The sequence below is a fragment of the Andrographis paniculata genome, unplaced genomic scaffold, assembly GCF_009805555.1.
Source record: "Andrographis paniculata isolate CXL003 unplaced genomic scaffold, ASM980555v1 Contig37END, whole genome shotgun sequence".
In the NCBI taxonomy this organism is placed as follows: domain Eukaryota; kingdom Viridiplantae; phylum Streptophyta; class Magnoliopsida; order Lamiales; family Acanthaceae; genus Andrographis; species Andrographis paniculata.
This window is the reverse complement of record NW_026137570.1, coordinates 433,932-446,276: the sequence shown is the minus strand read 5'-3', so window position 1 is coordinate 446,276 and position 12,345 is coordinate 433,932. Positions and strand designations below refer to the sequence as shown.

The 12,345-nt window shown below is 25.2% G+C and overlaps 2 protein-coding genes across 2 annotated transcripts; both read left to right on the top strand.

The window, feature by feature from the left end:
- Nucleotides 1-445: 445 nt before the first annotated feature.
- LOC127250418 (serine decarboxylase-like) lies at nt 446-3,039 on the top strand. Its single transcript, XM_051273700.1, has 4 exons — nt 446-626; nt 1,697-1,931; nt 2,029-2,359; nt 2,458-3,039. The coding sequence occupies exons 1-4, from the start codon at nt 446-448 to the stop codon at nt 3,037-3,039; spliced, it is 1,329 nt and encodes a 442-aa protein (XP_051129657.1).
- A 5,005-nt stretch (nt 3,040-8,044) lies between these two features.
- Nucleotides 8,045-10,496, top strand: LOC127250590 (serine decarboxylase-like). The gene is made up of 4 exons (XM_051273952.1): nt 8,045-8,261; nt 9,041-9,275; nt 9,372-9,702; nt 9,801-10,496. Exons 1-4 carry the CDS (start codon nt 8,081-8,083, stop codon nt 10,386-10,388), a joined length of 1,335 nt encoding a protein of 444 aa, XP_051129909.1. The 5' UTR covers nt 8,045-8,080; the 3' UTR covers nt 10,389-10,496.
- The last annotated feature ends 1,849 nt before the right edge of the window (nt 10,497-12,345 follow it).

Below are 12,345 nucleotides of genomic sequence, written 5' to 3'. Positions count from 1 at the left end.
TTTCGAACTCGAAACCTAAAACTCTGATACCATATTAAATGACTGTAAACTAAATTTTTAGGATAAACATAATTTATTTATTTATTTACAAATGAGAGTCAATCAACAATAATAATAATTTATTATCTACTTTTACGAATATATTTTTAAGATATTCAGATGTTATAATAAATTTAGAAATAAACCATAGCTAATACTATTGATATCATGATCTAGTGGATCCTAAAAATGTTAGGGGCTTCTTTCGAGATATCTAAACCATTAAATTGATGAAGGCAATTTCAACCTCATATCTCAACCGTTGATCTCACCCCATTTGCATGTATATATATATATATACAATGACAAACTTCACAAGTTGCGAATCATCATACATATACATACACGCAATAAAGTAACCAATCCCATGGCACAAATTTTCTCGAGCACTAACAAAAACACTATCATGGATTTAGTTTCGAGTGTCAATAATGTTCAACAGGATTGCAACGGGAGCAATGGCGAGTATCATTACGCTGTGGTCGAACCACATGACGAGGCTACATCAGATCATCTTCATTGCTACATGAGCAAAACATTAGTAGAATTTCAAGATCATCTTGTCGAAAGATCCGAGCACTTTTTGGGTATGAAGTTATCATATAAAGTTATCAATTTTTTCATTTATAGTATATATGGTCTCAACTTAATTATCAATTAATTTATACTCACTCTTATATGTATTTACCAAAATGCTATCTCATGTTTTATTCTTGATCCCATTAAATTCAAGAGTATTTTAGAATTTTTAAAATTCTTTTAAAACAATCCTGATGCGAGGAAAGAAGTATATATTATATTAGAAATTATTAAAGGCTTATTTTAAAAAAATAAAATTAAATTAAAACTGATCATTTAATTCTTTTAGTTTATTTTTTATTTTTTTTATTTTTTAAATAATGAATACTAAAATGTCATATAAGAAGAAAGAGGGTTTTAAAAGCCAAAAATTAAACACATACATGTTTAATAAACTTTTTCTTAATTGTTTATTTATGTTAATTGGGAAGAAATGAGAACTAAATATATTTGGATGAACTGAATATAGTATTATATTTGTTGATAATATAAAAATATTTTGATTATATATGAATGAATTAATGATGTAATATATATATATTTGTATAAATTGTATATGTAAATAGTTATAGCATAATTATAAATAAGTATAAAATTGAAAGAAATAAATTAAATAGTGTGTAAGTTTTTTTTTTTTTTTTACTGAAAAAAAAATAGTGTATGTTTACTAAAAGATGGAATAGGTAATGGTGTATGTTAACTAACAGTTCTTTCTTCTTTTTTTTTCTTTTTTTTTTTAAAATAAAATTTATTGTTCCATATTAAGTTTCATTGCAACTTGTTCTTTATTGATCATTGAAGTTAATTTATGGTTAAAGAACATAATATTTGCTTGTCAACAAATATTTTAGAAGCAAATTCTTATGCTTTTTATGATTGAAACTTGTTGATGAAATGATACAAGAGGGAGTTCATGTTCAAGAAAGTTTCAATAATACCATTATTTTTTAAGATACTTAGATCATTGACTCTTACACACCTATCCTCGTATAAATATATATATATCAACATATATATTCTATGATTTTGTTTATTGTTCATTTATTTACACATATATGTATGTATTTACATTGGCTAGGTTATCATCTAAACATGAATTGCAAACATTTCATGGCTTTATCTCCTTTGTTGCAATTCCATGTTAACAATGTTGGTGATCCATTTGTTGAGAGCACCGTTGGTTTGCATTCTAAAAAATTCGAGATTGGAGTTTTAGATTGGTTTGCTCGACTATGGGGGATCGGTAAACATGAATATTGGGGTTGTATAACCAATGGTGGATCGGAAGGCAACTTTCAAGGCATTCTGCAGGGGTAAATTTAGACATAATCTTTTTTATCAATTCATTATAATATAAAAAAAAAAAAACATTGAATCTTGATGTGTGATAATTTTAATTTCTCGATACAGGAGAGAGCTATTACCAGATGGAATATTGTATACTTCACAAGAATCTCATTACTCTATCTTCAAAGCAGCAAAAATGTATAGAATGGAATGCAAAACTATAAGTGCATTGAACACGGGAGAGATTAATTATAAAGAACTAAGTGAGAATCTTTCTCAAAACAAAGATAAATCAGCGATAATCAATGTCAACATCGGTACTACTTTTAAAGGAGGTATAGACAACCTTGATCTCATTGTAAAAGTTCTAGAAGAATGCGGCTTCTCAGAAGATCGTTATTACATCCATTGCGACGCTGCATTATATGGACTCATTTCTCCTTTTCTCGAACAGGTACAAAAGAATATTATTTAAAACTTACGACTAATTCAAATACTATGGATTCTTATCCCATAACATATTTCATTAACTATTTTTATCTTTTCCCCTAGGGTCCGAAGTTTAGCTTTAAGAAGCCCATTGGAAGTGCTTCCGTCTCCGGACATAAATTCTTAGGTTGTCCGATGCCGTGTGGAGTGTACATGACGCGAAAAAAATATTCTTCTCCTTTACTAAATCAAAATATTGATTATATACATTGTGTGGATAGTACCATTAGTGGAAGTCGGAATGGTCATGCCCCGATTTTCATGTGGTACAACTTAAACTTGAAAGGTTATAAAGGACTTAAACGCGATGTTAGAATGTCCATAAGGAATGCTCAATACTTACGAGATAGATTGAAAAATATAGGAATCAGTACAATGCTGAATGATATGAACATTGTGGTTGTCTTTGAGTGCCCCCTTGACCAATCCTTCGCGGAAAGTTGGAACCTTTCTCATCATGGGAATATGACACATATAGTTGTTATGCCTCATATTACTACTCGAATGTTGGATGATTTCCTCGATGATCTTGTCCGAAAGAGAAAATCGTGGTATGGACGTGACAATCTTGAGCCTCCTTGCATTGCAGACGAAATTGGAATCTCAAATTGTGTTTGTGTAGCTCATTGTAAAAGTAAAAATTAGTGTGACAAACTGACAAACTAACATTATTGAATGTAATAATTATAAGTTTTTAATTTTATGTACACAATTATGTGATCAATTATAATAAGTGAATATGTACTTCAATAAAGTAAAAAATGTGAAAAAACTTTAATATTTAATTTGATATATTATTATTATTATTATTATTATTATTATTATTATTATTATTATGAGCTTGTATTGGAACTATATCTATCTATCTTCAAGCTATTTTTTACAATATTTTGTAGAATACTTATACCTCTAAAAAAATGTTTGTTTTTTTTTTTAAAAAAATAATTTATTTATTTAATATGTTTGGTTATTTTCATTATATATTTTAAATTTCGACGATCTTATGATTTTTAGTTGATTGTATTTATCTTGTGTTGAATCTACGTTGTTCAATAGTTTGTTTATTAAGTTATTCGATTAGGTTTTTATTCCACATATTTTTACGCTAAAACTTAAGTGTGACTTCTAATTATATACGTTTGAAGGGAATTTGGTTGGAGTCTTTCATACAACTAAAATTATGATTTTTTAAAGAAAAAGAAAATAGTTCAAGCTTATACCATTCGTGGTTGATGAATTTTCCTCTGCATTGAGCCATAAAGCAATTGATGTGTTTGATCATAGAATGAGAATCCTCTCTTGAGAATAAAGTGAATTATGAAACCCTAGCATTCATCAGAAGTCTTACATAATTCTCTCTCTTTTTTTTAAATGCTCTTTGGATAACTTGCGTGATGGCTTCAAAGTCCGTAGGTGGATTCCGAGGTGGCGGCTGTCCTTTTATTGCTCCAGAAATATTTGATCTTGTTGAGGCATCTTTGGTTGTTGTATGTTCTTTAACGACGGATATTAAGATTACCTAAGTTGTTCTACTCCCATAATATGCATGGAAGATCCTTGCAACTGATGAAGTGGAGGCCTAAGAGTCTTCTAATTTCTAACATAAGATCCAACTATATCTAATTGAGACATATATAGTAAATAAAAATAAAATTCTTTTTCAACTTTATTTAAGTTGATTGTGCATGTCTTTATATATATATATATATATATATATAATTAATGGGATTGATTATCAACTATATCTAATTTAAATATAGTAAACAAAAATAAAACTCTCTTTCGACTTTATTTAAATAAGTTGGTTGCACCTATCTTTAAATAATAATAATAATAATAAATTGTAACAAAGATTGAGTGTCCAATTATATCTAATTTAATATAATAGTATATAATATAGAAAATCAATATGGGTCCCACTTTCAAATATCAATTTCTTTTTTCTTTTTTCAATTTATAAATAAATTAATTTTGTATGAATTGTTTGTTATTATTACTTTATAATTAATTCAATTATTTTGAAATAAATATTGAATCAAAGAAATCTCTTAAATTTCGGTTTCACAATTGCACGACGTACATGAGATGCTTAGTGATCCTATTAGACGTATCAATTTGTTGTTGTTGAAAAATCTCCATCATCGATCTATTCTTGTATCTATGCTTCTCTTTCATTTGGACTTACTACATTTTTTGTGTTCATTTTGGTGATTTGGGTTGATTTGTAATGTGCATTTTTTATTTTAGAATTTGAAACGAAATTTCATCTTATTCTTACGATTTCAAAGTCTTTCCCTATTCTCTACGTGCTTGCATAAATTGTTGGCTTCATCCTTCAAGAATCATGGTAAAGCAACGATAATATTGCTTCCGAATTCCTTCACAAACGCGTGATTAAAAAAGAAAAGAAAAAAAAAATTACCTTTTTTTTCATAAATTAAATTTTAATTTAATTCCAACATATCAAATAAGACATCATTTTCAATTATTATTTGTAATTTTTTTATATTTAAATAAATAACATCTGATTCAAACGATCACCTCCAAACAAACACAACTTAAAATTTCTTATTTCAAAACCCTAAAAAATAGTAATATTAAAAAAAAAAAAAAAATCTTCTTTTTGGGAACACCTTCGTTTCAAGTTCGACCAATATTCTTCGATCATATTAGGCTATACTTTTTTAGTTATCCCTTGGTCCCAAAAATAAGTCCAAATCTTTTTAGTCCAAATCCAATAGTATGATTAGTGCTAAGGTTTGAATCAAACAAACTGAAAAATAAATACAAAAATAAAATCTTTTTTTGACTCTATTTAAGTCTTCTTCTTTTTTTTTTTTTTTTTTTTTTTCTGGAGGACTAGCCTAAGTTATGCCTTAAAAAGTAGGTTGTGGGTACCCACACCACGAATAGAAAAAGCGGAAAATAGAAGAGGAAAATAGGCCAGACGAGGGCTTCGCCATTACACTACACTCTTATTCCCGACTTTATTTAAGTAAATTGATAGCAACTATCTTTATAGAGAAAAGAAAAAAAAGTAATAGGATTGAGTATCAAGTTATATCTAATTTGAATATAGTAAACAAAAAAAAACTCTCTTTCGATTTTATTTAAATAAGTTGGTTGCACCTATCTTTATATAAAAAATTTAATAATTTAGGATTGAGTATTCGATTATATCTAATTTAAATATAATATATAAAATCAATATGGATCCCACCACCAATAAAATCACAATTAATTAATACTTATATGTTTATCATAACTACTATATTTAATTTAAAAAATAAATTAGTAATGTATAATATTTTTATTTATTAATTTAAAATTATTACAAAAATATACAACTTATATTAATGCTAATTATCAATCAATAAAAGATATTATTTTGTACAATATAATATAAAAAATTATATTAGCAATTTTGTTATATTTAACTAAAAATGAAATATTTGTAAAATAAATTATACATGCATTGTTATACTGATATTAAAATTTATTATCTATATTTCATATAACATAATTTATAATGTTATATAAATTATATTAATGCTAATTAGTAAGATTTATTATTGTACATGATATTTTTCAGAATATAAGGTTTGTTCGCTTTGTGTTTTTTTATCTACATATTTTTAAATTTTATATAAAAAAAAATATAAAAAATTATACTGTTAATATAAAAAATAAAATTTTATATTTAATTATTAAAATTTTAAAATATGCATTTATATAATTGTGTTAATATATATTATATCTTTTAAATAATATCATGGAAAATTATTTCACTCAATAATAAAACTAGGTGAGCAACCCTATATACAAAACAATAATAAATACATGTGTAATTTTTATTTTTTAAAAAATTAAATATATATTTGTAAAATAAATAAATTATATGCGGATTTGACTTACTATTTGAATGTTAAAAATTCACACTTGAATACACATGGATTACCTGTAGAATTGCAATTAGAACCATTTGCGTAAAAATAAATTAATTAGTATGTTAAATCATAAATATACAAATTAAATTATATGAGAATTTTAATGCAATTTTATGATTGTAAGGATGTTTTATAAGTTTAGTTTTAATTTGTTAACTTTAAAATATTTTAACGAATTAGATATATATCACTACAAAAAAAAATAATATATTAGTAACGGAATTCCGTTCCTAAAATGTATGTAGTTAATGCAATTCCCTCTCTAATTCCGTCTCTAATGTCTTTAGTAACGGAAAAGGGGGATTTAGATAAAAAAAAATTTTGTTACAAAATTGATATATTTTTTTGTAGTATATGATGCTATTAATTATTTATTATATATTTATATTCTATTCAAATGCATATCGTTATAAATTATTCAAATTATTAATTAAATTATAAAAAATAAATTTTTATTACAAATAAATATTTAAATTATTATACATAAATATATACTAACATAGTAACATTAAAATTATACATATGTTATTACCTCCGTCTTATATGGAGGGTATCATTTGTTTTTGTGTCATTGTATTTAACATTAAAAATATTCTTGTATTTGTATAATTTACTCAACAAATATCATTATATTTGTATTATAAAAAGACTAATAAAGACATTTTTGTATTTTTTTTAATTTATACGACGTATTAATATAATAATTAATATTTATAGATCAATATAAAAAAAAAAAACCCATGATACTCTTCGGATGGAGATAGTACTAAAATTTTACTTATATAAAAATTAGAAAATATTTTTATATATAATTTTTTTTTTATTATATACATGATTAGTATATTTTGAATGTATTTTGGGGTATTTTAGAAAAAATTAATATAAATAAAATTTGAATCTAATGGCTTAATTAATTTTTAAGAAAAATTCATAAACTTTCATAAATAAATAAAAAAATTATTTTTTAAAAAAAGATTATACTCAATCCGGAATCAATGTTTCTATTTTTTTCATGTTGATGTGTTCAAAACTAATGTAATCATTTTTTTTACTTAATAATTGTATTTCCAACATAACTTATAAGATACTTACAAATTTATACAAAAATATAATTATTATTCTATTGTACTATATATATATATTAATATCTCAAAATTTATATACATGCAAAAAATATATATATATATAAAATAAATATATACATATTAGACGAAAGTAACACTTAATTTTAATTATTTATGTCAATTTCACTAGGATCTCTTCTTTAGTAATTGGGAAGAATCCACAAACTGAGGCTTTGTTCTTTAAACAAATTTTTTCAATATATTTTTTCAAAAAAATTAATATATTAATACACTTATGATTTTTATACTATCTACACAAGTTTTTTATATCTCACATAAAAAATATCTTTCAAACCAAAACACAAAACAAATACACCAGATTTTTTTATGTGTGTATTAATTGAGAGAATTATACTAAACAATATATGTTTGGTAAACAAATATATTTATGCTATACGAAAATATATGTTTGATAGACAAAGATCGATACATTGAATTTTAATTATTTGTGTCAATTTCACTATGATTTCATGCTATTTGCATCATTGCATGCATATATACACTACGGCAAGTCATATATATATATATATATATATGTATTGCTTAACCAAATTGTTACATACGATTAAATGTCGAATCCTCTGATCGCTAAAATTTTCTAACAAAAACATTGTCATGGATGCAATTTCGACAACCAATAATGTTCAAAAAGATTGCAACGGGGGCAATGGAGAGTATCATTACGCTGTGGTCGAACCACATGACGAGGCTACATTAGATCATCTTCATCGCTACATGAGCAAAACATTAGTAGAATTTCAAGATCATCTTGTCGAAAAATCCGAGCACTTATTGGGTATGAAGAATTTTAGTATTTGTGTAGTTTATTCTAAAATTATATGGTAATATTTAAAACTGTTATTAGAAGTTTATAATTTTGTAGTGTTGATATTATTATAGAGTATAGAGTTTGGTTTAATATTAAATGATTATTTGAAAGAAACTATTATTTTGTAGGGTTTCTTATCATAAAAAAAGTAAAATAGTTTTAAAAGCAACCAACACATGTTTCATGCTTAGCCATTTGTTTATGTTTATATTCAACACCCTAGAATTTTCTCACCTAAAAAAAAAAACCCTAGATTTTAGGGTTTTACTTTTATGTTACATGTGAAATTTTATTTAAAATTTGAGGTATTTTTTAATTATCATATTTTTATTTTTATTTTCATTTTACATAAATAATAATTGATGCTGTAGATTAACCATAATTTGTTTTTTCTTTAATTGTTCCTTATTAATTTTTATTGCAGCTTGTTTAACTGTCATTGAGGTTAATGTATGATAAAAGAATGTAAATATTTACTTATTTACAAATATTTAATAAACAAGTTCAAATGCTTTTTGCAAATGAATCGAAATGCATATGCTAAGTTTCAATATTCTTAAAAAAACATGAATGAATATGTTATTAGTGAACAAACTCATTAATGAAATGATACAAAATGAAAAAAGCTATACTGAGAATCGATTCACATAATAATGCACATAGAATCATATATATATATACATATTCTGTGATTTTGTTTACTGTTCATTTATTTACACATATATGTATGTATTTACATTGGCTAGGTTATCATCTAAACATGAATTGCAAACATTTCATGGCTTTATCTCCATTGTTGCAATTCCATGTTAACAATGTTGGTGATCCATTCGTTGAGAGCACCGTTGGTTTGCATTCTAAAAAATTCGAGATTGGAGTTTTAGATTGGTTTGCTCGACTATGGGGGATCGGTAAACATGAATATTGGGGTTGTATAACCAATGGTGGATCGGAAGGCAACTTTCAAGGCATTTTGCAGGGGTAAATTTAGGCATAATCTTTTTTATCAATTCATTATAATATAAAAAAAAAAAACATTGAATCTTGATGTGTGATAATTTTAATTTCTCGATACAGGAGAGAGCTATTACCAGATGGAATATTGTATACTTCACAAGAATCTCATTACTCTATCTTCAAAGCAGCAAAAATGTATAGAATGGAATGCAAAACTATAAGTGCATTGAACACGGGAGAGATTAATTATAAAGAACTAAGTGAGAATCTTTCTCAAAACAAAGATAAATCAGCGATAATCAATGTCAACATCGGTACTACTTTTAAAGGAGGTATAGACAACCTTGATCTCATTGTAAAAGTTCTAGAAGAATGCGGCTTCTCAGAAGATCGTTATTACATCCATTGCGACGCTGCATTATATGGACTCATTTCTCCTTTTCTCGAACAGGTACAAAAGAATATTATTTAAAACTTACGACTAATTCAAATACTATGGATTCTTATCCCATAACATATTTCATTAACTATTTTTATCTTTTCCCCTAGGGTTCGAAGTTTAGCTTTAAGAAGCCCATTGGAAGTGCTTCCGTCTCCGGACATAAATTCTTAGGTTGTCCGATGCCGTGTGGAGTGTACATGACACGAAAAAAATATGCATCTCGTCTACTTCGTCAAAATATTGATTATATACATTGTGTGGATAGTACCATTAGTGGAAGTCGGAACGGTCATGCCCCGATTTTCATGTGGTACAACTTAAACCTGAAAGGTTATAAAGGGCTTAGACACGATGTTACAATATGCATAAAGAATGCTCAATACTTACGAGATGGATTGAAGAATATAGGAATCAGTACAATGTTAAATGATATGAACATTGTGGTTGTTTTCGAGTGCCCCCTTGACGAATGCTTCGTAGAACATTGGAACCTTCCTCACCATTCGAATATGACACATATAGTCGTCATGCCTCATATTACTACTCGAATGTTGGATAATTTCCTCAAAGATCTTGTCCGAAAGAGAAAAGTTTGGTATGGACATAACAATCTCGAGCCTCCTTGCGTTGCAGAAGAAATTGGAATCTCAAACTGTGTTTGTGTAGCTCATTGTAATAGCAAAAATTTCGGATAGCTGCTGCGAGTTCCCACGTTATATAAAAAAAAAGAAAAAAAAACTAGTATAGCAAATTGACATTGTTGAATGCAATAATTGTAAGTTTCTATTTTTATGTGTGCAAATATGGTCTAAACAATCATAATAATAATTTTGTTTTCAATAAATTTTTTAAAAATATGTGAAAATTAAAAATATATGCTCGATTCTTTTTCTTCTTAAGTATTATCAGCTCTTTTACTGTGAATAAATCATATTAGGACACTACAAGAAAAAATCATTTTTGTAACAAAACATTTTTGTCTCTAAATTTATTTTTTCCGTTACTTACATTAGAGACGAAAATAGGAATGGAATTACGTTAGCTACGTGAACTTTAGGGACGGAATTCCGTTACAAATATATTATTTTTTGCAGTGGGATTTATTGTATTGTTTCAAAAATTTTCAAATAATTCAAATCATTTCATGAAAAGTTGAAATATTTGAAATATATATATATATATATATTTATATAAAAGAGTGTACATGAAGATTTTTAAAGTTATTTTTTATGATATGTTATGAAATATTTATACCTCTAAAAAAAATATATTCTATAATCATTCATTTATTTAATTCATATGTTTGGTTATTTCCCTTGCATATATATATTTTTTTCACATTAAATTTCAAAAATTTTGTATTTGTTGATCTTTTATCTTGCGTTGAATCTACATTATTCAATAGCTTATTTGTTAAGTTCTTCGAATAAGTTTTCATTCCACATAATTTTACTCTAAATTTTAAAGGGCGACTTCTACATAAACACATATGATAAAAAAATATTTTTTCATATAACTCTATATCTTATTTTTATTCAAAATCATGCTCTTGTATGATATTTGAATACATTTGGACTTTAAAAACTCTTAAAAGTATTGTTTGAATATCACTAAATTTTAAAGGACCTTTAAAAATCAAATTATTTTATAAAATCTGAATCTAATACACCTCTGAATATCATGAGGTTTGTTCATTTTGTATTCTTGGACGGGATAATTTTTCATAAATATTATTTTTAAAAAGTTACATTATACACATTAAAACAATATATACATATAATATATATTTATACACTCACAAAAAATCAATAATTCAATAAAAAAATATTATTTTTTATATTATCAACATAATTTCTTTTATTCAATATATATTTTTTTAAAAAATTATTTAAAAACACAAAGTGAATAAACTCATACTTTTGTATTTGTTTATTATTTATAATTAAAAAAAAATTATTGTTAGGCATGTAGAACTTTAAATTTTATTATATAATACTATTTTTTAATTTTTATATGTATATATTTATTTATGTATTTTTTTATATATATAATATTTCTTTGTAATTATTAAATGCTAAACAAGCACATTACTAAAGTACATTAGAAGGATGCCAAACTAAAAGGATTGTATTTATTATTATAAATCTTATTGAAAGTGGCTTTCATTCAATTAATAAATAGCCTACTTAGCACGTTTTTTATTTAAGAATAATTATATTTCCAGTTAATTTGCGGGTTGCTTCCCTATGCCAAAAGTTTTTCAGTATCTTATCTAGATCTGATTTTATAAGAGAATTGGGGTGTTTTTTTCTTTTCTTTTCTTTTTTTTTTTTAAAAAAAAAATTCAAATTCTCATTATTTAATTTGTTCAATTTTTCGTTAATATGTGATATGTTGTTTGTCCCTATATCATGTGTTGTTGGTTTTATGTAGCATTTGTATTATGTTAATATAATCTATGTAATGTCTGTATTTCTATTGTGTGTTATCTAAATACTTTCTTCATCCGTTATAATTATATTAATTTTTTTTTTGTCCGTTAAAATTATGCATAATCTTTATTTATATAAACAAATTTTATCTATTCATAATTTTATTGTTCTTATTTTAACAAATAATAATCAAATTATCATTATTTATTGTCTTCATCCC

Excerpts from the sequence above, each read along its gene's own strand:
- LOC127250418 (XM_051273700.1), top strand. The coding sequence starts at position 446 with ATGGATTTAGTTTCGAGTGTCAATAATGTTCAACAGGATTGCAACGGG. Across the intron at positions 1,932-2,028 it reads TTTCAAGGCATTCTGCAGGG|GAGAGAGCTATTACCAGATG; the intron begins GTAAATTTAGAC and ends TTCTCGATACAG. Across the intron at positions 2,360-2,457 it reads TTTCTCCTTTTCTCGAACAG|GGTCCGAAGTTTAGCTTTAA; the intron begins GTACAAAAGAAT and ends CTTTTCCCCTAG.
- LOC127250590 (XM_051273952.1), top strand. The coding sequence starts at position 8,081 with ATGGATGCAATTTCGACAACCAATAATGTTCAAAAAGATTGCAACGGG. Across the intron at positions 9,276-9,371 it reads TTTCAAGGCATTTTGCAGGG|GAGAGAGCTATTACCAGATG; the intron begins GTAAATTTAGGC and ends TTCTCGATACAG. Across the intron at positions 9,703-9,800 it reads TTTCTCCTTTTCTCGAACAG|GGTTCGAAGTTTAGCTTTAA; the intron begins GTACAAAAGAAT and ends CTTTTCCCCTAG.